This window comes from Penicillium nucicola, assembly GCF_028828085.1.
Source record: "Penicillium nucicola strain IBT 29836 chromosome Unknown utg000001l, whole genome shotgun sequence".
Taxonomy (NCBI): Eukaryota; Fungi; Ascomycota; class Eurotiomycetes; order Eurotiales; family Aspergillaceae; genus Penicillium; species Penicillium nucicola.
Genome location: NW_026643125.1, coordinates 3,823,860 through 3,850,686, shown reverse-complemented (window position 1 = coordinate 3,850,686; position 26,827 = coordinate 3,823,860). Strand labels below are relative to the sequence as shown.

Genomic DNA, 26,827 nt, shown 5'->3' with positions numbered 1-26,827 from the left:
AATTGGACTCTACTTTAAATTTACGATTAGCGCTAGTTTTTAGTATACTAGTCTTAAGCCTCCAAAAATGCAAGTACTCACAAATCGATGGAACTAATCAACTTGTCGAAATAATCGTCCCCTAAATCCTCTTACCCAACGTCAATCTTTTCAGCAAATTGACTTTTTGAAGATCTCAGAGGAAGTAGTTTTTTTAAGTAATTCCGGATGAAGCTTATATATGCGTCTTTAAGCCTGGCCTAGGTGTTCTCAATAGGATTCAAATCCAGCGTATATGGCGGCCAATTATGAGTTTGATCCCATTAATTTCCATTCATACCCTAATCGTATTATATGATTGAATATGGACTCTATTCTGCGTGAATTGCAGGCCTGGATCTGAAATATTAGAGATATTATGACAAAAGACTATTATTGTGAGACCGCCGGGGAGAGAGGAAGGAGGAGTGAGGGAAGCTTTCAAGAATATCTAACAACTACGTGCGCTGGATCTTGACTCCCTAAAGAGCTCTAGCTCCGACATGTTATCCTCCAGAATCTTAAGATATGACTTTGAACTAAGCCTCCCTACTTAGTCTCCTCATCTCGCGACTTAGTTTTCATGTCTGAATGATAACCCCGGATCGAAGCCTACATCATATAACAAAGTCTTTTTCCTTTTTTTATATGAAACCGGATAACAATTTTTCCAATTTGCACCATGGTATGATACAGAAGACCTAAATATTTTGCTTTCCTTTACCGATCTGAATTGAACACTCATTGCTCCATATAATCTTGGACCGCTCCTCATAAGACCAGACTTTATACATGATAGCCCACTCATATCGTAAATTGGTATTGAACTGATATAAAACTTTCAAGATCTCGTAACAGGCTAAATAAGATCAGGAATGGTGGGTCTCAAAACTTTGCGATCCCATTGTATGTTAGTCCCAACCCGGCCTCCGACACCAGAAATTATTACCATAATCAAGCATTTGAACCATGGACCACAACCCCGTAAGCCGTTCAACTCTCACGTAACACTTACTGAGACGTCACAGTACCTGTATTGAGTTTGTTTCCAAAATACTTCTTTCCTTTCGTGAAATCGCTAAGAACTAGCAGAAACCACCAAACGATTGCGTCAAACCTCCGCTGACATTTATTGCGCTTGATTTCTGAAACGCTGCAGACTACTGTGATAATTTCTCCCCCCGGAATCTCCACCCTACCCTCTGTGACACAGTCACCCGTGAAGTCACCTGCAAACAGCTTCGCCATGCCAGTGAGTATGGACTTGGTCATCTTATTGGGTCGTATTCCCGGGAATCTCCAATTTACCGTTCCCCCTGGCTGGAATTCGACCCCACAAAGTCCTGTCCATCCCGAATAGTGGGAAGATGTCGATTCAGAAGGCCAAACCATTGCTCGATGCTATGGTCTCGAACCAGGACAGCCAGTGATGGAGGATGGTCAAGCATGGGTAACAATCTTCTAGTCCGGCGATAATTTCTATCTTTGGAAGCTATGGATGACAAGGTATATAGAATTGTCTCCTGAGATATAGCGGAGATCGATTTTGTGATATCCCAGTCGGAGCTTCGAGAGTTAGCTAGAGCGCCTTCTTCCTAAATACCTATCCGTCCGCGCGTATTGAGGTATTTAAATTGGACATCAGAAATTATTAAAGTAGCTTTGCTACCGCCCGTCTAGTGCCTTTTAACCCCGATCGGCAGTTATACTCGAGAAAGATGTTGGCGATTTACATGCTGTAAACGAGAAAAAGAATAAACAAGGGCTAGATCTATGAGAAAATACCCCACGAAGGAGATCTTATAGTTATAGAGGCATCAGCCTTGATATTACAGCCAGTCAGGCTAATATAGCGTAAGTATCGCGTGAGGCAAACTCGGCTCTAGCAACGTTACAGCCACGCACGAGAGCCTTGCCGAGATGTTCCAATTGTGGAATCCTATTTCATAAGAGAACTGCGTATCATACTAGATCCCACGTTTGATTTACCTAATTCAATGGCGTTTAGGATGGGATGTTAGTTGGTTAGTCACTTTAACAAGCAGTTCTAGATATTACACTCATTTTTTGGTATCAGGCGGACCGTTGGTTTACTGTTTAACTAGCGCGTATCGTATCTCTTGAAATAGACAACATGTATACCTCTCAGCTGGCGTCGTATAGAGAGGCAAGCGATCAGTTTTCTTTACACCTAATACTACAGTACTTAATTGTCGCTTGAGGTGCGTACCGCGGTCTACCCCGAACAGGCGTGCTGAGTAGTTTGCCCTCAATTAGTTGGCGGTTACCGGGGTCTTAATAGCTGAGTAGAATAAATTTGCGAAGGGCGCTTAAGCACTACTACCACGCGGTCCCGAGTGACTAGACTTCCTCAAACTGGATTTTCGTTCTCTGCTTGATGAATTATGTGAAAATCGCAGTTCTGGCATCTCAAGCCTTATTCATCTTAATTTTATCACTATTCTTCAAATCGAAAATTGCCGTCAAATTTCCGCCCATGTCGTTTTCATATATCTGGCATTGAAAGTGTGCTACATGGGTCATTTCACATATTTCACTTTCTTCCGAGGTGATGTGTTCTCTATGCAGCAGCTTGCATATATCACGTTTTCTAACTCCACTTAATAGCACAGGGGTGGCATTGTCATGGGTGATTTGCGGGTATTTGCTGAGGTGCAGTAAGCTGACGTGTTCGTACGAAATCCCTGGCTTTGCGTCTGTCCCCGTGTGACCTGAACCATGTACCCTACCCCACTTGAAGAGGTGCGTGTCTTATAAAATGATTCACTGGTATTTTGTGGCAGTGGAAATCTACAAAAGATTTCGCCATGGCAGACCCATTATCACCCGTTGCAAGTGTGATCGCGATTGCCACCGCAGCTTCCCAGATATGCAAAGCGATTTCCCGTTTGCGAGCCTTTGGTCAAGTGCCTTACCGAGTCTATGTTCTCAGAAATGAGGTAACCGACCTCGAAGTTGTGCTTCGCCAGGTCGCACAAGCAATAGAACAAAATTCTTCAACGCCAGGCCTAAAAGAAACCTCGTTGAAACCAATACTGGCACGGACCAAAGACATTCTTCTCAAGCTTGCTACATCGCTTGAACATGTTTCGAAGGCCTGCAATGGTGGCAAGTTTATCAATCGAGCTAACATCTTCCTGAAAGAAACGGAGCTTTTTCAAGGTTTTCAAGATGACATTCGCACAATGAAATCTAATCTGACTCTAATTCTTGGCACTTCAAACTCGTAAGCAATTTAGCCCTACTCACGCAGTTCTATTGCGCTATAGCAAAAGCTCCATACTGACTGCATTCAGGCTTGACCTACAACATATTATGCTAGAGCTTCGTCATATTTCCGTACTGACGTCAGATACGGAACGAACACAAGAAAACCATTCTAAAACAATCACACAAACCCTCAATGATCAAAATGCTGCGTTACATACTATCATGCAGGAGCACTATCAGGGCTTGAATAATCGTCTGGAGTCTCTAGGCGAATTAATTCTCCGTGGAAATCTACAAGAACAGAGTATTCCTGACGCAACTTTCATGCCATCTGACAAAACTAGCAATGAATCGTCAGAAATTGAAGCACTTCGCGTTCTGATTTCGCAACGCATTCCATGTCGAGGCTGGTGTCCTTGTGCCTGCCACGCAAAGCGAAGAAAGAAACAGACAATTCCTGGAATTGTTGAAACTGTAATTGGAAAGATGTTTCTTAATTACACAGGGTTTCCAATTATGAACAAACCATGTGACTTCAGAGGCTGCAATCATCAGCAACGCACAGCTGTAACCATGGAATATTGGTTTCCTTGGTGGTTTGTATCAGTGAACACCAGGATACATTTCCAATACATGCCAAATGCGGGGCCCCAATTCCAGCTGTCGACAACGCGGAGAGTACCAGACACAGCACAGTCAGTCAATTTTGCCACGCAGGGGAATATTGAAGGGTTGAAATACCTTTTCAGTCAAGGAATCTCATCTCCAAGGGATGTGAGTGACTCTCGAGGGTTCAGTTTGATTAGGGTAAGTTGTCGACATTTTGATCCTATGGTAATTGACTTTACTAAAAATATCTCTAGTGGGCACTCTATGGTGGGATGCATCAATACGAAACCGTCAAATTCTTGATTGATCAAGGTGCCCTTGTGGATGAAATGTAAGCATGAAAGTTCCCGGTTGGAAAATTTACCAATTAACAACATAGTTCGTATAACAATGTTTGGGACTTTGTTTTCCGTGGTAAATGCAATTATAAGGAAGAAAGAGCGCTACGTTGTATCACCGAAAATGGTGAAGGCAATTGGGTCGAAGACCAAAACTTCCCCCTCGTCCACCTGATAATCTTCGGATTGAGCTCTAAATCTTTAGCAGCTGAACTCAAAGAGAATCAAAACGCAGTATATGCTACGGATACCCAAGGACGAACCGCGCTCGACTGGGCTACCGCCAGGGCACAATTGGAAGATATGAGACTTCTTATCTCTTATGGCGCCGATCCCAACATAATGGATATTACAGGAAGAATGACGGTTCTTCACGCTGTTGACAGTCATAGCGTGCCTTGCATTCGGCTTATACTGGAAGCAGGCGGCAATCCAAATCCCATATTACCAACAGGTCTTTTCCGTAGCAGTCCTTTGACAGCGGCGGGCTTTGCGGGAATACCGGAGATGCTCAAACTTCTTCTTGAATTCGGTGCCAATCCGAACGCTTGCAATCCAGAGGGCCTTACAGCTTTACATTCGGTTGCTCGTACTCAAAATGTTGACTGCGCCCTTGTGTTACTTGAATATGGTGCGGATCTCAACGCAGTTTCCAGCGGTGGCATTACACCGCTAACTACTACAATCATTCACAACAACCATCAAGTTCTGCAACTATTCATTAATCAGTGGCATATTTGCTGCCCTGCTTCATACTATGAAGGTATGCAGTCGAAATATAACACATTATTCCCCCTCTCTTCTTAATCAGCGAAAGGCAATGGATCTCGAATTGAAAAGAAAAGTCATCAAAAGCAAATGCTCACTCGCAATCAATAGGCCCGGAGCTACTTTCAATTGTCGCAGAACATGCTGATATCGAAACTATCCTTATTCTCGCCTCCTCTCGTCCCCTGAAGCGTTACTACGATTTGAAAATGGACAGTACCTCAGAAAACCGCTATATACTACAACACCGTAGTGACTACAACGAGAAGCTGGAGGAAGCTTTCGAAGACCTGATAACTATCGCCCAAGCTGACGAAGCCGAAACTGAATCCATTGATACGCTTATGGAGTCAGGCATTTTCTTTTCTGCAAGGTCTTCATTTCATTCAGAACTAGCAGACGCCGTGTTTGAACTGAATTCAGCTGCTGTTAGCCCTACGGATGACTTGCGCGATGAGAAGTTGGATGTATTAGAAGAGATGGCAGAATAATCGCCTTGTGGAATGAATGTCAGCAAGTTTCGAACATGTGGTCTCGCAAGACTGATCGTGAGACGAGCATGGTACAGAGCAATTATTTTCATTAATCTTTCTTTAGGGGAAAGATACCATCCTTTGCAAGCATTTCTGTTAACTTAGCCCTCTGTTTAATTAGCCCGGAAACTCTGATAGGTACCAAATAAAAAATTCTACAAAAGGGATATAGGAGCGATAGTGCCTAAAAATGATTAAAGCAATTTGCATCAGATTGGGTTGGGACGGCAGCAGTCATAGGACTGCTGCATGATTGTATTATCTAACTAGGATAGCCAAATACCATGCAATTAACTGGATCTGACAGAATCCCGCGAGAACCTTGCTAGCGTCTTGCTGGTGTTTGATCCGTAACGTACGAGGTCTTCACTCTGCTCCAATACACCTGCAAAGTTTCATTATCTTCCTCCATTCCGACCCAAAAGGCTGAATAACAATTATAGAACTTGGCAAACCCATTCAACTCCATTGAAAAGATTCACAAACTCAAGGTTTTCATTGTTGTGAGGGAAGGAAGGTCTTTTCTTCTGACGAGAGGTTCGCGTTGGCAAATAAAAGAGGGGTTGCCCCTCACTCGAACATGGACGACTACTTAACCACTCGAAGTTTCAACTTTCTGTCATTTCACACACTTACCTAAAAAGAAATAATTCATAGGTAGTCTCACACTGAGCACAATTGTTTCTTTCCAACGACTATCAATTTATTTATTCGATAAAGAAGAGACACGGTCAGCATCACAATGTCCGATCTAGATGCCACGACTCCTCGGGTCTTTCTTGTTCGTCATGGTGAGTATTAAACATCTTCATACCCCCTTAATCTCATTTTAAATCGCCCAAGGGGAAACCGAATGGACTAAGAATGGCCGCTATACCGGGGCAACTGAGCTGGACCTCACCCCAAACGGTGTCAAACAAGTCACGGATACGGCAATCCAGTTAGTCGGTCCCCAGAAATTGATAGATCCAGCGCGCATCTTGCATGCATGGATCAGTCCGCGCAAGCGAACACAACAAACATTTCAACATTTTTTCGGTGCTAGAATTCCGAGCTCTGATCTCACTATCGATGCCGACAAAATCACGCTCTCGGAAGATCTCACGGAGTGGGACTATGGTGATTACGAAGGCATGCGAGTGGAAGAAATCACGGCTTCTAGAAAGCAGAGGGGACTGGACCAAAAGAATGCATGGAACATTTGGCAACATGGGTGTGAGGGTGGAGAGTAGGCTCCCTTGGCAAATCAAATTAGCCTAGAAGATCACTGATGTGGTCTATAGGTCTGCAGAGCAGGTAACGGAGAGGTTAGATAGATTGATCGGGCAAATTTCCAACATTCAACGACCATACATGAATGGCGAAAAGCCCGCGGATGTCGTGTTGGTATGTACAAGTTTCATTTATTTCCTTCAAGTTAGGCTGACGCTTTGTTTATAGGTTGCACATGGTCTTATTTTACGTGCATTTGTGAAAAGGTGGCTGAAATACCCCTTGGACGCGCCGCTGACAATGATGCTGTCGCCAGGTGCGGTAGGAATTCTGAGGTAAGTGCTTATTTCGATATTGGGAAATTTACGAATCTCCCCTTGCTAAGTATTATAGCTATCGAAATCACAATGTGGATGACCGCGGTCTCTTCATTGGTACCGCACTCCCGCCCATGGAGTAGGTAGATCAGATATTTCGACGGTGAGGACATTACAGTACGCCAGAGCATCATCTCAATGGCAACAACAAAGTCTTTTTTCCCTATCTTAATATTGCTAGCCGGTTTTTGCTTTGGTTTATAACCCGAGTAAATTATAACAAATATTTGACTAGATCTTTTTTGAAGCAGTGTTCCGCATTCAGGCATTCATAAATGTTGTAAGTGAACTGTCCAACTCAATGTTACAGCCCTCCCCAGAGGTGTGTCCTGCTATGATATGTATACGAGTGAAGAATGCAAGAGATGCCTGAAATATGGGTATGATGATGTTCAGACTACTTGCTGGTCCCTGTAAGAGGATCTCGCTTCTTCGTAGATCAGCAGGGTGACTAAGAGCAGAACTGCCACGTAGCATTGATTCTGGAAGGGGCAAACGGAAAATGAGGCCGACCTAACGAAAGCAGTATAGATTACTCAGGAGGCCTGACGAGTCACTGTAGAGCAATGCTAGAGATAGAGCTTGATGATCAATTGCTTCCGAATTTCGAAATGGAACCACCTGATGGGCTGGCAAAAAATCGATCGGCGGTTCTTTGGATCAACAATGTGTCAAGACGACGATTATTGCGATAATGGAAGCAGAGAGTCCATCTTCTAGAGCCTGAAGAGAGAAAGTTCATTGAGAAGCATGTCAATCTGAAGCTTACGGAGATTCAAGAAAGCAGACTACTAGCATGAGACCCAGATGAACAAACTCTAGAATAAATGGCGAAAATGAAGGATCAATTGCTCTCTTAGGTTGTCATGAACGAGAAGTTTTGAAAATTTAGAATATTGAAGCAAATTGGTCAGACCAAGGGTGTCAACATGCTTACTAGCCAAATATTAGATGACACACGATACCTAGACTCCTGATAATAGATCCGCGAATAAAGCTGTGGTTGGAAAAAGGACTCAGAACAGCCACTCATCACAAGTTGTCATAGTGTGCCTTGAGCATTAACGCTGCATCTTCCCATTTCTCGAGGTACCCTATCCACATCCTAGAGCACTAACTGCCCATAGAAAAACGTTAGAAATCGTCCACTGAACATCTTTCGAATACATAGAGGTATCCATGGGTCGTCTAACAGAGTAAAAGCCTCGAAATGCACCAATTGATCCTCCCTGGTCTATAAATGTGTTACATGGGAAACTTCTATCTTTATGAAATAAAAAATCTCAACTATTGTTTTCGCGCTAGCAACTAATTCTGGTCATTGCCGTCGGCAGAGGTGTCTACCTGTATCTATGCCCTCGCCTCGGCCAAATTTCGGTTCATAGATTCTGTCTCCTTGACAAAATTATTCCAAGTCTCCAGCTTCATCTGGTTGCGCTCGTCTTCCAATGCCTTCTGCTCGGCTCTCTCCGCCTGAATATCCTCTTCCGTCATGCCTTCTTCATCGACCTCATCATCGTCCTCGGCATCCTCAGGAGCATCTGCTTTTTTCGGCTCCTCGGTCTTTTCAATTTCAAAGTAGGAATCATCTTCCCGTTCTTTCTTGACCCGCCGAACTGCCTCAAAGCCGCTCAATTTTCCATCTTCATCGTAAACTGGGCGCTCGGATGTACTGACAGGACCAAATGAGCATGCCATATTGAAGCTGAAATCCTGTGTTGTGTCAATAACGTATCACCAAAAAAGCCCAGAGAAACTAACATTAGAGCTCCAAAGTTTCGAAAGGCTTCGCGCCTTAAACTTGAGTCCGTGGAATGAGACAACCTGCCCCTTCGATCCCTATGCAAATATGTCAGTGTCGTGTCATTTGTCAAATGCTGGAGGTGTGGACTGACCGGAACTGCAGGGCATGTTGTCCAGCTCTTACTCTTGAGCTTTTCAAGCGATCCAGCCCCGCCACCGAGCTTGCCAAAACCAGTGGCCCCAATATCAGCTCCTACATCAATGTCCTGGTCGCTACTGGTCGTCATCTTGATGGCGCATTCATCGGTGAAATAGACGCCCTTGATCGCCCAAAGACCGTTTTCTTTGGCAGCTGATCCATGCTCCTCTATAATCTTACGTCCGTTTGCCGCGATCCACTGCTTGGTGCTATCCTTGAATGGCCCGAGGAATGCTTCATAATTGACAAGACCACTGGCTATAAGGGCTGCCTGGCCTGCGGAGCCTTTCTTGTATTTCACATCAACGGATGCTTCGGCCGGGACACCCCCAGCAGCACCAGAAGCTCCTACATTGGTGCGGTAGCTGCGCTCGGATTCGCTCTCGGAAGTCCTTGTGTTCCAGTCGCGGGTTGCCTTTTTATAGTCCCCCAGCTTTTTGTACGCCTCGACGTATCCGTCAGAGATGAACGCCTCGGGGTCCGATAGGTCGGCGACCGGTGTCCAATCACCCGACTCAGAATCGAAATAGCCAACGACTCCGGGATGGAGTCTCTCGAAGACGATCGGATTCAAGAGGTATCGCCCTTCTTTTTTGCTTTCAAAAAGCTTTGCATAAGTTTCAGCAGCGTCTTCACGTGTCATTTTGTCGGTAGGATATCACAGTGGTCACAATGTCTGAGGAAAAGAGACCGAGCTTTCAGCGACGGCTGTTTAATCATTTAAATAGTCTCCAGCTTAGCAGCCCCACACTTTCCCATCGCTCTTCACATTACGGTGCGCTGATACTCAGTATACGGTACCCACGGGGAACAGATCCATTCTACCATAACCCCCACCTGAGTAGACATGATGCAATAATTTACTGCATCGGTGGATGCACAGCGGCAGCAAATCCACATACATACCGCAGACTCTTCGTGATATGCACAAAACCGTCATATTCTCCACTATGTTGCAGCATAGTAAGATTTGCCACCATGGAACAGATCGGAACTATTGGCTTGTGCTTTTCTCTAGCCGAGTCCCACTTGTTCACCTTTCACTCTTGTCTTCGATTTACTCTTATCTAGATTTTTCGATCTGATTATGCAGTATTCCATATCTCAATATTCAACGAACACAACGTGAGAGCCCGATATACGGGAAGGCGAGTCGATTGGCTCAACGGAAATCTAAGATCCATAGGCGAACCATGGTCAACATCTTTGTGATATCTCCACCAAGTGGGTCGGGGGCTGGGGATTTTGAGCTGAGACCACGACAGATGTACTAACAAACCGTTTTGATTCGCGATTTGGCTACATTCAGCTGTACTGTATGAGCTCTGCGCTACCGATACAGTAACGTACAAGGGTACCGGCTATCAACTGAGCGATCACTGCCTAGAGTAGGCCTGGACCAGGGCGATCATATTGGAATCAAGCCGATCTACACGTACCGTACAGTATTGCCTGAAAGCGAAAATCGGAAGAGCGGTTGCCGACGAAAGCGACTGATAATAGTGTGATGTAAAATTGCCTTGGGTTGACCCTGAAGTGGATACCAAGGTAGATCTGCGGTGAGATGCTTCGCCCTGTTGATGGAGCACTATAAACCTTTATTCCCTTCGTGGCGGTTATGATAATAACTGTACATATCCGATTGCCGTGCAGCCTGAACCCCGTACGCATTATTTCCGAAGAATGTAACGGATTTCTGTACCGGTACTGCTCCACTTTGGTCATTCTGTGCCAAATGATATGAGTCTGGCTGATTGATTGTAGGTATTGCATGCTGAAGACTGAGTGAGGCTGCCGGTGACATAGATGGATTGTAGCCAGGTATCGGTGTCGAGGTTTGAGTATAAAGGGTTTGTTGCCCAGCTTGAGATATATGCTGAGAGGGTTGATTGCTGGATGTTAAGACCGGGCCGTCGTGGCGATTGTGATAGTATTGGGTTGATTGCTTGTGATCTAGGGATTGTTGTTGCCTAGCTTGAGATATATGTTGAGAAGATTGATTGTTGGATGTCAAGACCGGGCCGCCGTGGCGATTGCGATAGTATTGGGTTGATTGCTTGTGATCTCGGGATTGTGGTTGCAGGACTTGTGGATTCATTTGTAATTGCTGCAAGAGTAGTTCTCTTTGGGGGTTTCCACGCGTTGGCTCAAACGGCGCCTGCGATTTGATGTCCGAATGGGAGGATGTTGGAGGCGGGTATGCTGGCGAATTAGATCCGCCCAAGGCAAGTTGGAAGTCAGATGCATAGCGAGAGTATTCCGAAGAATCTGCGTCCGCACCGAACTCGAAGTCCTCTCGAACTGGCTTGAGTTCGGCTACGCCTGCAGGGTCATTGGGTAGGTCCATACTCAATGTATCTATGATACAGCAAGCTACCATCAAAAGGATGGACAGGAGGACAAGTCGAGAGATAAAAAATTGAACACTAGGAGAGATGAAGAGAGGAGAGAAGGAGAGAGGGGAAACTGGCTGAGGTGGAGGAGCTCCCCGACTATCTTCCCATCTCAGTGTGCGTCTCAATTCTTTATTCTAGACTACTCCTGGCAAGCAGCCTCTGTTTACCGATCGGAAGCCTGAACCTCCGGGCCCCCGAGTCGCGAGTGAGTCACCATAATCTTGCTACGGAACACTGCTTGCGATACTACCAGTATATTCATCTCAACTTTGGCGAGGCAGCGTGGGCAACGAATGTTACCTCTCTGGGATGCGCGGCCCCTGCATATTGCACTGCCTCAACCCCCCGCGGTTGCCAAATGGCCACGATTTACGCTGTACGCGGCCAATTTTCCTAGGAAATTTTGATCATTTTGAGAGACCTTGGAAATGGACCCTTTGTCGGCGGTTGCAAATATTGCAGCAATAATTGGGTTGCTGGACTTATCATGTCGGGCTGGAAAGGAAATATGCAACCTGATTTCCACAATCAAGCATGCTCCCGCTGAAATCGAAAACCTCAAAACGGAGCTGGAGGAGATCGAGTTTCTGCTTGTGAACTTGAATCGTTATTGCTACCAGTATCAGCGACAACATCCATGGGCTCTTCACGAATCGAATTCTGCACTGCGCCGGATTTGTGATATACTTCGGGGTCTACAGATCGAATATAAGTCAACTAACGAGATCATAACAAGTTATTCAATATCACGCACAGGCACTAGAGACAAGCTAAGAGGCATGAAGGAAAAAGTGCGGCTGGCGATTCGTGGGAAACTGGCGGCTGCATGCAAGACCCTTGACATATACAAGGCACGACTAAGTACCAGCCTACAGATTCTTTCTGGGTATGTTGATACACCCTGTCTGGGACGAATGAAGCTAACATACTCAAAAATCAGCTTCAATGACCTGGCCATCCATGACCAAATTGGAAGTCTGACCCAGACATTCGCTGGCTTGGCTTATGATACACTGCCTCCTACAAATGCAGTATACTACTCGGATGCCAAATATAGCCCAACGATAAAACAACTACCACACTCGACGATGCCAATCTCTAACCCCGAGAAATCTTTCTATGGTGATACAGCTGAAAAACTACATCAACATGATCAAGCTGCCGGTTGCTGGGGTGAAGGTGAAGAAATGAGTTCCGCAGTATTACCCTTGATGCTTTTCAGGTCCACTATCGAAAAGACACTGCGTCTTATAATATCAGAAAGACCCGAGCGGACATCTATTCCCTCTCAAGATTGCCTTTGGATTGCAGATGAGCTAAAAGGGTTACTTGCAAAATGCCATGAATCTGCCGCGGTGACCTTAACGCAGCAACCTCATGACATGAAATCAAATACCAATACCAACGATCCGAAGGGAAGGGCGACGAAGAAATATAGTCAGAGCCCAGTCAGGAGCCTCGTGTCTGCGACTAACAAAAAGATTATATCGACTTCATGCCTGGTCCAAGAGTCTCCCACAGGAAAAATCTCAGTCCGACTCCAGTTCACGCAAGACATTCAGTCCGGCGAAACAACAATCTCGAATGCTTTTCTTCTGCTTGCCCCAGATCCTTCCATCAGCAGAGATGGGGTATCTATTTCCCTGTCACGACTGCAGGGTAACGTCAAACAACCCCAGATTCAACGTTTGTTGTCCATACACACTGTGGTAGAAGCGAAGTCTCCGGCTTTCGACTGCGTCAGATTGAACGATATTCAAACGCTAAAAGAGCTTCTCAAGACCAGGCAGGCAAGCCCTTCTATTCGCAGTACAGAAAATGAGAGTCTTTTATCAGTGAGTCAATCGTATACCAAAAGTCTGCTTTCTGTGTTTTGATGTTCCATAGCTGGCAGCCCGGCTCCTCCGTTTCGAGATATGTGAGCTACTCCTCCATGAAGGAGCAGATCCAAACAATTGCCGCAGGTATGCCATGTGAGCCTAATACGTACTGAGCCTGTTAATAAACTTCAAACTCCAGTGATGGAGCCAGTGCAATATTCGACGTTCGAAATGCATTTTGGTACCGACCAACAAATTATAAAATTCCAAAGTCACTGTTGAACCAATTTCTCCGACTTTTCGTCCGCTCGGGCTGTGATATTAACTCCACCGCATTAGGAGGTGGTGCGCTCCACTTTACCATCAGTCAATGTGTGTCTGAATCGGAGACTATTCAAGAAGCCGAGATCGCGACCTTGGTAAACCTGATCATTTGTCTCGGGGGTGATATCGAGCATAGAAATGCCGATGGCTTAACACCGCTACTGTACAATGCCTGCACCCCCGGTATACATGGTGTTACTGTTCTCAATGAACTTCTGCAATGGGGTGCTGACCCCCACGCCCAGTCTCTACTAGGAGAAGGAGCTTTGCATCTAGCTATTGCATTCTCTATCCAGATGCTTCCGGACAGCGGCCTTGGCTCAAACTCGTTACAGGGTAGACTGTGCGCCCTGCTTAAAGCTGGTTGTGATCCAACCTTGGAGGATAACCAGGGTCATACCCCGTCTGATTTTGCTCTCAGTAGCCCCAGAACATGGTTTCAATGGTGCCTTTCAATAATGAATATTAGACACTTGTCTATGATTCAAATACTTGCTCAAGAGACCCCAGCCGGGTTTGGAAAAGGGGCTGCCAATGCAGGAGCTGCAGACTCCGCTGAATGCCAGCCTGTAGGCGAGGACTTGTCCACTGATTGGGAGTCTTGCAGTGATTCTTGCACTGACTCCGAGGACGAGCAGAGTGAACGCGGGGATTATCAACCATCACAGACTTGCTCCCAGCCGAGGCATATCTTTCTATCTTGGAACGGCAAATTTCCCTGGAGCATTCATCCATCTTGTATGGATTGTGGGCTGTTGTGTGATCTTCAAGACATTCATCCAAGAAAACTAGCTGCGTGGAAGATATTCCAGGGTCTGCTATCTCGGCTCGATCGGTTATGATGGATTGGCAAAATATGCAAATATCCTTTCTCGCCTCATTGCTCTTTTTATATCGCACAAATATATCAGTTTAGGCCCAAAAAAACCAAAAAACATACAACAGTAAGGATTCGCTAGTGGTCACCCACCTAACTACTAACTTACCGGCGTGTGGCTTAAGTACGGCTGAGCGGACGGGAAGCCCTGTTCTCCACACCCTGTGGTCGTATGTACTGGATTTACCATTAAAGGGGAATATATCGAGAGTAAAAATTAAGACTTCATGACCTGGTCAATCCTATCCCATTAACCAGTTCAAGGCCTACACGAGTAACCATATCCATGGATGTACGGGTGGATGATTTGATTAGTTCAAGCTCAAATCCACCTTACTTCAAGGTCCATGTATGTCTATGCACGCCCATGCGTGCGAGTACAGTACTGTATCCTTACGCACTCTCCTTCCCCTTTGCATCCATCAGCCCCCAACATCCGTTGCCTTCTTTGCCTTCTCGTCCCTGCTCTTGCGGCTGTTCTACGCGCCCCACTTGCCTTTGCTTATTCTGACAGGAGGATATGTCCCTACTGGACCCGAGCCGTGTTTTCTATGGACAACGCCTCTATCCATCACTCTAGCCGATTAATAGAAATAAACTCAAATGTAAGGGTAATGCTACGTTGTATGTCGCATCACTCACCTTGTCTTTGTCCTCTCCAGAATTTCTCCGAGTTGAAGGCATTCGTTTGGCGCCACTGGCACAAATTTGGATAATGCCCCGACCAAGTATTCAAAGTATGCTTCGAGAATATGAACTACATACTTCAGTTTAATAATCACTAACGCTAACATTCATTGTTCTGTCAGAATTTGTTGCGGTGCAACAGTACATTTAGTAAATGCCAGTCAGTTCTATGTTTGACTACAATTTGCCATATTCGAAAAAGGATATCCTGGTATGAAGCTGACCCTTGTTCGAAAAAGTAGAAACCTCACTAGATAGATGCCCGGGCAAAGAACGAAGCAGCGAATAGATAGTTCCCCTCCATGATAGTACCGTGCCGGCAGGTCCTTTTAAGGCGCCCAAGGCTGAGAGGCGCAGAGGCGCATGAGGGGCTGAGCAGTGCACCAGCTCCTCACGTGGTAAAATGAGGGGTTTCTATGGTCTGAGACGAGCAGGGCGTCTGCCACGACTTGGTCACTGGGACAAAAGTATATTTCTCGCCAATTTTTGGTAGATCTGATCATCATTCTTGAGGCGTTTTCAACCCAAGGGGACAAACCAGCCTGAGCGGACAGCGCGGCTCAACCAACTCAGAAGATAAAAAGAAAAGATGGAATCTGACACAAGAGCTGCAAGAAACACTTATGGTTCACTGTTTCCCAGAATCAGTTATCGTAGGCACCTTGTTGTCATGAAGACCGCTATTCTGCTCTTCGTGCTCTTCCTGGCGGGTCATGTTTTGGCTAGGCCATTCGGCCCAGTCACTAAGTATGCTCGAGAAAGTGCCACTAGTTTGGCTGGGACCGAGATCTTGAAGCTGCCATTAGTGATCAAATTAATTTCAACTTTTCTGGCGATAATTTCGGTCACGCTGGCTGTTGTGGTCTACGGTCTCTTGATTCGACGAGCATCCTTGATGTCGACGGCATCAATGTATCCTTGCCGCCCCATTGAAGCTAACATCGGCGAGCTTCTAAGCCGAGGATGGCCCAATAGCAGTCAAGCTAAGCCAAGTCAACCCGATGTATCACGCAAGGTTGCCAAATCTCATGCCCAGGCCTTATCTATCGCATTATTCCTAACCTCATATTAGGTTCAATTACTCTATGTAGGGAAAATGCTTAGCGACAACAACCACAGTCGGGTTGCGAAAGGCATTCGACAATGCGCCGCTATACCAGAAGGTCCGACAGAGCGTCGTGCCATGTGGCTGGCTAGTGGTTCTCCCATAACTAGGAGTGTCATCCAACTGCTAGTATGGGAGTGGGCATCCCTTTGGCTAATGTTCCTGATGCTTGGTGGAACGCTGATGTACAATGGATTTTTCACGAATGAAAGAACCATCGACAGCTATCCACGGCTGGCCGTCACTCTTATCTACGCAGTCGCCTACCTGGTTCACTTCCTTTATATTTGGTACATCTGCTTAAGCTTCCTCTCCAAAGCAGCGGCCGGCGCCTCTTGGAGTCTGCTGGAGAGAGCAAACTTTGCTGTTATCGACAGCCGAAAGCTTGATCAGTCATCGGACACAACAATCGAGCTCAAGGGTATCGACAAAGCTAGCGCTGAATATGTGCCGATCAACATTCGCGCAGTTCTTCACCACAGAAAGCACGAGCTAGGGCTTGGCGATGACTCTATCCCCAAACTCCATTCAAAAGAGGGCAGGGATGAAGACAAGCAGGAGGAAGAAGACTTCAAAGAAGTTTCTATGGCACTCAGAACTATTTCGGCAGCTCAAGAGAATGAAAGAGCCACGACTAAAGATTCCGCAAGCAACGCCCACGACCGAATCGTTTCCAACGGTTTACTACTTATGGGTATCACAGTGGCCTCGGCCTTTTCATCTTGGACATCTGTTCAAACAACGGAAAATACACCAAATAATTTCAACACCAGTGCAATTGGATCTATGGCACTCCTTACCTCTCTTTCGCTAGGCGTGGCGGCTTTGCTTAGTTCCGCCTTACACCTCAGTATTATGGACTCCTCATTTTGGACGATCCTATCGTTAAAAGAGATAAAGATCAACGGACAGGCACTTGACCACTACAAGAAGAGGAGGCGAAGGCAAAAAGACCAAGCTAATTCACTGTCTTTCGCGGAAGGAACGATACCAATATCCCGCATTAGGTTCTTCGACATCGTCACGAGCCATGGTGTCAAAAACCTCTTTGAGCTTTTGCTTTTCGGGCCTGCATACATTCTGTTACCAAGGAAAGAAGATCATGGAAGGACATCCGCGGAGACTGGGATTGATTTCCGGGTTCAAGTCCGCGATATGACCGCTCTTTTAACAACTCGAGCGACGAATGCCCATATGAAGACCAAGTATGGTGAGAATGTGGAAGCAATTAATGTATGCTATATTGATACGGAGAAGAAGGTGCGTATTGTCATCCACTCAAGGAGTCTGTTTTCTGTCGCTGACGTCACAATGGATTTAATTATGATAGTTATTGACTCAGACTTCGGACAGCGACTGATTAGGGAGCCATACAAACAGGGCTATATTATCAATGAGTGTTATCAAGTAGTGTAAGTGATTTTGTTGTAGGTAATTGTCTAGGGAACGGAGTGCAATCAGCCATTTCTGATAGTATCGCGTAAATTTTGCTCATGACTATGGGGTTGTATATATGCACAATGGATTTACATATATTTCCTTGCACTTGCTAGAATTTGAGGCTGCAGGGGCCAAAAGAGCATTGAGTCCTTGAGCAGACATCCGCAAACCATTTATATCTGAGTGAAAAAGTAATTAAAACAGTTTAAGGCACTTTGCTTGTGAAAGATTGCCCAGGCCTCGGACGAGGATGCAAAGTGTGAATGTGGTGCAAAGAGCAGAGTCAATTTATAACGACGAATTTAGTTACATTCAGGAAAAAACTCGATGATGATCAGTCAGAAAAAGGCGCGTTCTGATATATCTCAGGTGAGGACATACGGCCAGCTGGTTTCCCAAGCTGACCCGCAAGACATGTCATGGACCAGCCCATTATCAAGTCCACAACCTCGTCAATTTGAGTTGCTGTATTGTCTGCATGCATCACCACGCGGACTCGCTCCTTTTCTCGAGGCACGATAGGGAAGAACACCGCATTTACCTGATAACCAGCGTCCTGTAATTTCTGGGCAAGGCTCGCTGCTTGTCCAGATTCTGTGATAAGAGGGATAATCGGGGCAAGATACGGACCAGTATTACAGGTCTTCTCTGCTGGGAGGCTGAGGATCCCGCTGAATACACATTTTGCCCATTCTGAATGACAAGTGAGCTTCTCATAAAAACGGCGAGTATTATTCTGCAGACGAATACGGCGCTGGTCATTCGTCAGCGGAGCCCCGCTAAACCCATCTCTAGCCAGTGCTATGGCAACTTACCTCCTCGCCTTCCTTGCTGGCCAGTACCCTATACCCTCCTTTCACGGCCGCCAACGATGGAAATGCGGGTGCGGTAGAGAAGATCAGGCCCCGCGCGTAGTTGATCAAATAAGAACGAATGGCGGAATTGGCCAGTACAGCAGCTGCCAATAGGTTATCAAGTCAGGGCTCAAATATCGAATGCATTCAAAGAGTTTGGTCGTCGGCGACGGGCTTACCTCCTGTTGAGCCGAGTCCTTTTCCACACGTATGCAGTCGGATGGGAAACTCCTTCTCGAGACCGTAGTGGCAAATGTAGCCTGATCCATTCTCACCAATCAAGCCATTCGAATGGGCCTCGTCAATCGAGAAAATCACATTCCCAAAGGGCATGATCTCTTTAGTCAGCTTCAGCATTTCATGCACAGGTGCCATGTCGCCATCCATGCTGTAAATCGACTCGAGAGCTATGAACACCGTTTGTTCTCCATTTGCCACGGCTGTGTTTGTCTGGCATATGTCCAAGAGGCACTCCCGAAGGGATTCACAGCTATTATGAGTAAACATCCGGGTCATTGCTCTTCCCTGACGCATACCATCATGAATACTAGCGTGGATATACTCGTCGTGAAGAATAATATCACCAGGCTGAGGAATCGTTGACCAGATGGCTACATTGGCTTCATATCCAGACTGGAAAAACAGTGCAGATTCAGCTCCGTGAAATTGAGCCATGTGTTTCTCTAGTTCGAGAAGATACGACGTAGTTCCCTCAAAGATTCGCGTGGATCGACTACCAATCTCAAAGTCAGGACGTTTGGCAAGTTCATCGAGAAAAGCTTGACGCAGTGCCTCTGAGGAGGAAAGGGAAAGTGTATCATTGGAGCCAAAATCCACCATGCGAGCCGTTCTCTGTGGATCTAGCGGCTCGATTAATCTTCCTTTCTGGTGGCGATTCTCCAGAGCCGCCTGCAACTTCTTCGTCAGGGAATCAACAGAGTCCCCCAATGTTCGGTTAGAAGGGCAATGTGTTGTATCTGAGGTTCCGAATCTTCTTTGTGACGCCGAGTATAGGGTGGTTTGATAGAATGCCATCACGGTCTGGAGGGGAGCGGATGAAGGGCGTCTAATCGACATATTGGCGTACGTGGTATATGTTGCGATGAGGTCAAAACAGTTTGTTCTTAAGGTTAGTCAATATTCCGTTGACATAGCCAGAAGCGGATGCAGCAGATGCAGCAGTATACTTTTATATGTGATCCAGGAAGCCCAGTCTAATATCCACTCCCTCCACAAAATTCATTCTGAGGGGCATATGCTGCTCCACTTGGGGACTTTCAATATGTCATCGTATCATAACCAATTGAAAAATAGCTTGTCGATCCCATCATGTGAGATGATTTCAGTTTGGAGACAAGGCCGGTCAGGCGCATCTTCATCATACCAGATTAAGGCTCGAACAGACGATGTCAAGTGAAACGATTCATATTAGACCCTTGCCGCATGAATGGCGGACATTGCAGATGTTCATTCATGGAACCTCTTCCCCTACTGTAGCAGAGAGTTGTGCATGCATGTTGAGGTACCCAAATGTAGGCCCAAACAAGACTATCGACGTAGGAAACGAGCCGTGCGCACGACTTTGCCAGAGTAACCTTAGATTATCAAGGAATAAAAAAGTCTATGATATCGGAGGAGCTTGAAATGGTAAGATAGGCAAGCGATATCGGGGATATTGGGCAAAGTGTCTAAACGGAGGAATGACATCTACGGACGACTAGCAGGCTGCCATTACCTTGGAAAGTAAGATCAGCGATTGAAATACCTGATAATAGGCCTGTTATAATTTCATAAGCTGGACAGTCTGTAAGAGGCCAGCTCCGGCAACGAGACGTCACTTGTGAGCTTTGATGCCACTACTCGAGCCTTTTCTGCTCGTGGAGATATACCCCGTTCTTCACATCTCATCCATAAAGAGTGGAGTGCAGAGACTTGCCTAATCCGCACGTCATACTTTTACTCAATCCTGATCTAAATGAGATTGGCGGAGAATTTTACTCAGGAGGTGCGCTATCATACCCATTATAAAAAGAATCAACTTGAAGCAGTGGGGAGTTAGTGCTAACGGATCCTTTCCACGGGGTATCATTTCCACTTTCTGCCACATAGCTCTGAGTTTTTAACCATTAAATCAACCAATAACCTCCAAGTTCACAGTGTGTTTCCCGTCCTTGTTTACGAAATGAATCAATTTATCTTCGAAAGGGCTCAATCTTCCCCCAAAGCACTTGCCGTCACGGAAGATGACGATCAATTGACCTATGAAGAGTTAGTCTTCGAGTCTCAGAAGATGGCTCAGACCCTTCTTTCGATGGGTATCGGCTTGGAAGAGCCAGTTGGTATTTTCCTTGCCCCCGGAATCAACCTGGTAATAGCCCAACTTGCGGTGATTTTATCTCGAGCCACTTGTGTTGCCGTGGATCCCGCAATGCCCAAGATGAGGCTTACGGATATGTTTCGCGATGTGAAGGTCAAGTATGTGATCATTGCCGACCAAAAAGATCATTTGTTGGAGGACATGGGCTATGTTCTCATATCTAGTGACAGGAAGGGCAGTGTTCATCGCCAGTTAACTGGTGACAAGGATATTACTGCCTTGGACATTGTCTTAGATATACAACATCGCACTCATATCCTCTTCACCTCCGGCTCCACAGGCAAACCCAAGCCAGTTCAAGTCAGCGCTCAAAGTATCAACCACCTCGCCAGCAAGACTCCATTTACCCCGTTGCACCCCGATGATAAGGTGGCGCATTTCAATAACCCGGGATTTGATCTCAGTCTTTTTGAGATCTGGGCTACTCTTCTTTCTGGGGCCACTATCGTTTCCATCAACAAACAGCTTGTCACGGACCCATCCCTGCTCAAGGCATATCTGGAGTCCCAGGGGGTCACAGTGATGATGCTTTCCGTCGCCTTGATGGAAATTCTCGTTTTCGAAGAGCCGTCCATCTTTCAAAGCCTGCGACACGTACTGAGCGCTGGGGACGTTGCAAGTGTCAAGGCAATGCGTACGTTGTGCAAGCCTCCTGAATACCTTTGGAATACATACGGTCCGACGGAGTGCACCACGCTTGCCAGCGCCCTTCTAGTAACCGACGAGGAATTGGAACGGGATCGGATCAGTATCGGTCGAGCGGTGGGTGACATGGAAATATATCTGCTGGATCAGAGTCTGCATCTAATCCGGGAAAGCGGTATTCGTGGGGAAATATGCATCTCGGGACCCCAGCTCTCAGAAGGCTATTTGAATCTGCCGAAAGAGACTGAAGAACGCTTTGTTCACGTGGAACGCTGTGTCCTGGACGGCTCCGAACCCCCAAGCCAGAGTGTCCGCTTGTATCGAACCGGAGACTACGCCGAGTGGAGACCAGACTCGGACTGCTTGGAGTTTCTCGGCCGCCTGGATCGACAGGTCAAGCATGGGGGCTTCCGGATTGAGCTTCCAGAGGTGGAAAGACTCCTGCGTTCCCATGAGGCTGCCGAATCGGCAGCGGTAATCCACATAGCGTCAACCGCAAACAATGGGATACCCCTACTTGTGGCATTTGTCAAAATAAACAGGCAGCAAGACCTGTCGGTTGAAGCTCTTTCAAAATTCGTTCGTGAGCGATCGCCTTCATACATGGTCCCAAACCACATTGAGCTGCTTGACGATCTCCCATTGACCATGAACGGCAAGCTGGATCGTCAAGCGTTGAAGGACCGTTATGAGACTCGGAAGAAAAGCCAGACCACCACCGATACCACCAGTGAGAGGTCTATTTCAAACAGAGGCCCGACAAAGAAGTCTATCATCAAGGAACTTTGGAAGGAGATTCTCCCTCAATCGCATGCAAGTGAGCAAGACGACTTCATCCAGCAAGGCGCCACTTCTCTTCAAAACGCCGCCCTGATCTCCTCAATCCGGAAGCGTCTGGATTGTCGCATCTCTATGGATCAATTCCAGCAGCACACACAGCTACAAGATCTTGTTTCGCTTGTCGAGGAAATGACCTCGACGACTGAGCCCTTCGCCTACTCAGCCGACGAGACCGAGATTTGGAGCCGAGACGTAGGGATTGTCGACGATATTGAACTGACTCCAGACTGGACGGCTGACGCAGAGGGTCGCGTTTTTCTTACTGGCGCCACTGGCTTTGTGGGAGCGAACCTCTTGCGCCACCTCCTGGAAATGCCGACGGTGAAGCACGTCGCCTGCCTTGTGCGACAGCAAGGATCTACTAGTGGTGCCGATCGTATCCAGCAGACATTAGAACGATATGACCTTTGGCCAGAATCTTTAACATTATTACAGAAGATCATGGTTTTAGAAGGTGACATGGAGGAGCCAAATCTCGGTTTGAGCGTCGAGCAGTTTGCCTGGCTAACTAACTGGGCATCAGTCGTCTTTCACCTGGGAGCCAAGGTGAATTTCTGTGAGAGTTATGCCGCACACTACGCCTCTAACGTCTTGGGGACCAAACATGTCCTGCGGGTCGCAGCCCTGGGCCGCCGCAAATCCTTCCATTACATGTCTAGCATCGACGTTTGGGGCCCGACAGGGTTCATCTTGGGAAACCGGCGTGTCCTTGAAGATGAATCGCTGTTCCCCCACACACAGGCTCTTCGATATGATCTAGGCTACTCGGCCAGTCAGTGGACAGCGGAGCAGATGGTTCGACGCATGCGAGAACGAGGCCTTCCTGTTACCATCTACCGGCCGGGGTACATCATCGGGGACAGCAGGACCGGCGCCCTAAACCCGAACGACTTTTTCTCGCGGCTCATCGTTGGTTGTATACATATCGGCGCATTCCCGGATCTTCAACAGAACCTGGAATACTGCACCATCGACTATGTCATCTCGGCCATGATACACATTGCCTCATCTAACCGCCACCTTGGTCGGTCATACAGCCTCTTGTCCCCAGACCCCTCAGCATCAATCACCGTCAAGGAGACCTGTCAAGTGATCAATGACGCGGGCTATGCAGTGCGATTGGTCAAATACTCGCAATGGGTGCGCGAAGTCATTTCTGGTCAGCTTCCCGACGGGCCATTGGCTCCGTTGATGCCCATGTTTGAGGAGCGCGTTCTGGGTGAACTGACCCGCTGGGAAGCGAGTCAAAATACGCCAATATATGACTCTACCAATGCAGCAGAAGCTCTCCAGGATCGTCCCGATATTCGCTATAAGCCGCTGGATCCAGTACTTCTTCAGTCGATCATTTCATTTTGGAAGCGGAAAGGGTTCTATCAAGTCTGATGAGGATGCTTCAACCTCCATTTCAAACTTGGAGATTTATTAGTTGCCAAACTTTGTATTTAATTTGTTTGAATTAACTATTAGACAGGCGACTGAGTCATTTCATGAGCTTTTTCAAAGACATCTCCTCAACCAAAAATGCCCTTCTGCTGAGATTTGTACTGCTCGAATTGCTTCACAAACTCACGTTTGAAGCTGTCCACATTGACGACGACTTCAGACAGATGATTCTTACTCAGCTGAGGATCCCCCCTTGCCCTAGCGAGGCTCAGGGCTGAGGTGATGACATTGCGGATTTGCCGTCCATCAAAGCTTACACGGCCAATCTCTCTTTGCAGCCACTCCTCAATATCCTTGATGTCCTTGATCTTTCCTTTGCGATCTAACGGAACTAGGAAATTCCTGAATATTTGTAGGGCACGTGTTTCGTCCAATTCGCTGTATTTGATAGCGATGTGAATGCGAGAGTGAACGGCGACATCGAATTGAGCAATTTGATTGGTCGTTAAAACCAAGATTCCTGTGAAATTGTTAACAAAAGATGTTTGATTCTTTTCCCGCGGAGTATCATACCCTGATAGTATTCCAAAACACGGAGGAAAACTAGATGTGGTTACTCAAAAAACCTCACTTAGTACAGCATGCTGTAGGGCCTTACCTGAGACCAGTGCATTACGCTCAGTATTCCCCCCAAAACTCATACCCAAAGATCGGCTTTGTAAAAAGACATCTGCCTCATCGCTGTTGATAGGTTAGTATCAGGGCAGTGTATATGCAGACAATGAGAATATTACATCAACAAAATGGCCTGCCAAGCACTTGCCAAAGCAAAGATTCGGGCCAGATTGGCTTCCACATGCTTAGCAGTTGTTCCCACATCAGCGACGCTGATAGAAAATAAGGGCCTGCCTGCTTCAATTGCAACAGTCTCTGCGGTAGATGTCTTTCCGACTCCCGGTGGACCTATTGAGGAATAACGTTAAGTCAAATATGAAGATAACAGGATACTAGGAGAATTACCATAGAGCAGAATAACCAAGCCTTTCCCTTTTCGCTCGACTAGATCTTCTACCTCCAACCCATCATTCATTCCTTCCGTGGCTTTTCCATGACCAGTTACCAGATCTAAAATCATCTTTTTGGTAGTTTCGCTGGCAAGTTTTAGTCCTGTTGACCAGGAACTGTTTTCCTTATCACGAGGTATTTCAAACAGCTTGTCGACCTGCAACTGCGCCCATTGTTTTTCACGCAGAATGTAGCCAAACACCCGCGGTGGACAGAGAAGATATTGTTCCTCACTCCATCCCAGGCCGTCTTTATCGGCATTGTCAAACTTAGTCCGGTAAAGGTCATTAAGCCCACTATTTGACTGACATGTCGAACATTCACATTCCCCGGAGTTTTTGTCCAGGAATAGTTCGCCAATGATGGCGTCCGGGCGTCCATATTCAAAGTATGATTCGAAATCAACCATAACCCTATCCTTCACCTTGACAGATTTGCTGTTTTGTCCTGCTCGATAAGAGGAATCCGTATTGTATATGTCTTGGGACTTGGACTCGGGTTGTTCTTGATCGTCATTACTGAAAGGATCAGTGAAGCCTCTTTTCACGATCGTCACCAACCCATCGTATCCAAACATTTGCGACCCTTTCTTTGCCGTGCAGAACTTTCGGTATTGTTCACCTCTTCTCACCAACTTCTTCTTCAGAATGTCAGAGTCTTTGCAGAAAGCTAATGGGTAGAACTGAAGTGAAGTGATAGGCTTGCGATCTTCAAAGACCTCGAAATTGAGACGAATAGGTAGTCTTTTGAAGCTCTGGCCATTCCAGTCATAGGCCCAGCAAAGAACCTGCCACTCATCGTCTTTGTCTCGAGAAGGCCATGGCGAGGTGTTGCATTCGACCAGGAAAACCTCGTCCTCATCTTGGAAGGCTTTCCCATAAACTAAAGACCCGGGTGTAAAAAGTGTCCACAGATTGTCATACGTCGTCAGATTCTGTTCCCTGTCCTGATCTCGTGTCTTGAAATATTTGTCTAGTTTTGCGTCTCCGGATCCACTGGAAATTGTATCGAGCAGCAAAGTTAGATCAGTTCGAGCGGTCGCTTCGATGGTGGAGTCCTTCGCGGTCTCTTGCAACTTGTCCCAGTAGAGTATGAGGGGCTCATAGGGCGAGTGAATTGTTTTGGGACTCCCCTGAAAGATATGGCCTGGATAGATCTGAAACACTTTTTTCAGAAGGTCCCACAGAGGAAGGCTCTGGATATCAAGCTCGCCGCTATTCGTCGTAGGATCATCCAAAACTCTTTTACGGAGCGTGAATGCCCGTCCCTCTGTGTCCAAAGGTTTTTTGTCTGAATTCCCATCAGGCTCATAATCTTCCCATGTCCCATTAGTGTTGATTCTACTGAAAACAACGCGTGCGCGGGACTGCGGAGTCTATGGATTTATGCCTCTGTTAGCTGCGTCTGGAAAGAAATACACGTCCGACTTACCTGCTCATCATCCTTTTTCACCTCTTTGCCCTCCACCTCCTTCGCTTCTTTCTCTTCGTTCTCTTTCTTCTCTCCCTTCTCTTCCTCTCCCTTCTCTTCCTTCTCTCCCTTCTCTTGCTCTCCTTTCTCTTCCTTTCCTTTATCACCCTTCTCCGCCTTCTCTCCCGTCTCTTCGATGTTTTCAGCGACGTCTGTGGCTGTTGTACCCTTTGATTCTGGCTTTGCTAGATGCTCGGTCAACTTTTCCAATGCAAGCAGCTTCGCCTCCAACTCCTCTATCTTCGAAAGCAACGACTACTTTAAATTAATTGAGTGATCACCAATCAAAATTATGTGGACTCACCATTTCAGAGTCCATGAGTTTGCGGCTTTCAAGCAGTTTCTTGGAAATGTTCGTTTACACGCATGGAGTGTAAGAAGATGAGCGAAAAAGAGCCAGCTAGGTACGTACTTCAGCTGAAACCACGTAAGCCCGCTGTAAGCGCTGATAATTACTCACAAGTCTATATATAGAGGAGTCTGATGAGGAGTAGGAGGGGTAGAATACCCCTG

At 46.5% G+C, this 26,827-nt stretch overlaps 9 protein-coding genes across 9 annotated transcripts; 6 read left to right on the top strand and 3 right to left on the bottom strand.

The window, feature by feature from the left end:
• Window positions 1-2,846: 2,846 nt before the first annotated feature.
• On the top strand, window positions 2,847-3,269 carry N7511_001460 (uncharacterized protein; the record flags this gene model as incomplete). Its single annotated transcript, XM_057123885.1, has 1 exon — window positions 2,847-3,269. One exon carries the CDS (start codon window positions 2,847-2,849, stop codon window positions 3,267-3,269), a length of 423 nt encoding a protein of 140 aa, XP_056989618.1.
• A 553-nt stretch (window positions 3,270-3,822) lies between these two features.
• Window positions 3,823-5,455, top strand: N7511_001459 (ankyrin repeat domain-containing protein; the record flags this gene model as incomplete). Its single annotated transcript, XM_057123884.1, has 4 exons — window positions 3,823-4,056; window positions 4,113-4,189; window positions 4,238-4,959; window positions 5,103-5,455. 4 exons carry the CDS (start codon window positions 3,823-3,825, stop codon window positions 5,453-5,455), a joined length of 1,386 nt encoding a protein of 461 aa, XP_056989617.1.
• Window positions 5,456-6,239: 784 nt separating this feature from the next.
• N7511_001458 (phosphoglycerate mutase) lies at window positions 6,240-7,169 on the top strand (the record flags this gene model as incomplete). Its single annotated transcript, XM_057123883.1, has 5 exons — window positions 6,240-6,288; window positions 6,341-6,725; window positions 6,781-6,883; window positions 6,938-7,044; window positions 7,103-7,169. 5 exons carry the CDS (start codon window positions 6,240-6,242, stop codon window positions 7,167-7,169), a joined length of 711 nt encoding a protein of 236 aa, XP_056989616.1.
• A 1,267-nt stretch (window positions 7,170-8,436) lies between these two features.
• N7511_001457 (uncharacterized protein) lies at window positions 8,437-9,671 on the bottom strand (the record flags this gene model as incomplete). The annotated part of the gene is made up of 3 exons (XM_057123882.1): window positions 8,437-8,799; window positions 8,848-8,925; window positions 8,982-9,671. The coding sequence occupies 3 exons, from the start codon at window positions 9,669-9,671 to the stop codon at window positions 8,437-8,439; spliced, it is 1,131 nt and encodes a 376-aa protein (XP_056989615.1).
• Window positions 9,672-11,852: 2,181 nt separating this feature from the next.
• Window positions 11,853-14,410, top strand: N7511_001456 (ankyrin repeat domain-containing protein; the record flags this gene model as incomplete). The annotated part of the gene is made up of 3 exons (XM_057123881.1): window positions 11,853-13,259; window positions 13,312-13,388; window positions 13,444-14,410. 3 exons carry the CDS (start codon window positions 11,853-11,855, stop codon window positions 14,408-14,410), a joined length of 2,451 nt encoding a protein of 816 aa, XP_056989614.1.
• A 1,818-nt stretch (window positions 14,411-16,228) lies between these two features.
• N7511_001455 (uncharacterized protein) lies at window positions 16,229-17,653 on the top strand (the record flags this gene model as incomplete). The annotated part of the gene is made up of 1 exon (XM_057123880.1): window positions 16,229-17,653. One exon carries the CDS (start codon window positions 16,229-16,231, stop codon window positions 17,651-17,653), a length of 1,425 nt encoding a protein of 474 aa, XP_056989613.1.
• A 358-nt stretch (window positions 17,654-18,011) lies between these two features.
• On the bottom strand, window positions 18,012-19,608 carry N7511_001454 (aminotransferase class I/II-fold pyridoxal phosphate-dependent enzyme; the record flags this gene model as incomplete). Its single annotated transcript, XM_057123879.1, has 3 exons — window positions 18,012-18,431; window positions 18,493-18,635; window positions 18,711-19,608. 3 exons carry the CDS (start codon window positions 19,606-19,608, stop codon window positions 18,012-18,014), a joined length of 1,461 nt encoding a protein of 486 aa, XP_056989612.1.
• A 1,105-nt stretch (window positions 19,609-20,713) lies between these two features.
• Window positions 20,714-23,779, top strand: N7511_001453 (NRPS-like protein biosynthetic cluster; the record flags this gene model as incomplete). The annotated part of the gene is made up of 1 exon (XM_057123878.1): window positions 20,714-23,779. One exon carries the CDS (start codon window positions 20,714-20,716, stop codon window positions 23,777-23,779), a length of 3,066 nt encoding a protein of 1,021 aa, XP_056989611.1.
• A 128-nt stretch (window positions 23,780-23,907) lies between these two features.
• On the bottom strand, window positions 23,908-26,633 carry N7511_001452 (ATP-binding protein; the record flags this gene model as incomplete). The annotated part of the gene is made up of 7 exons (XM_057123877.1): window positions 23,908-24,299; window positions 24,353-24,382; window positions 24,438-24,520; window positions 24,574-24,742; window positions 24,800-26,219; window positions 26,276-26,569; window positions 26,619-26,633. The coding sequence occupies 7 exons, from the start codon at window positions 26,631-26,633 to the stop codon at window positions 23,908-23,910; spliced, it is 2,403 nt and encodes an 800-aa protein (XP_056989610.1).
• Window positions 26,634-26,827: the final 194 nt, after the last annotated feature.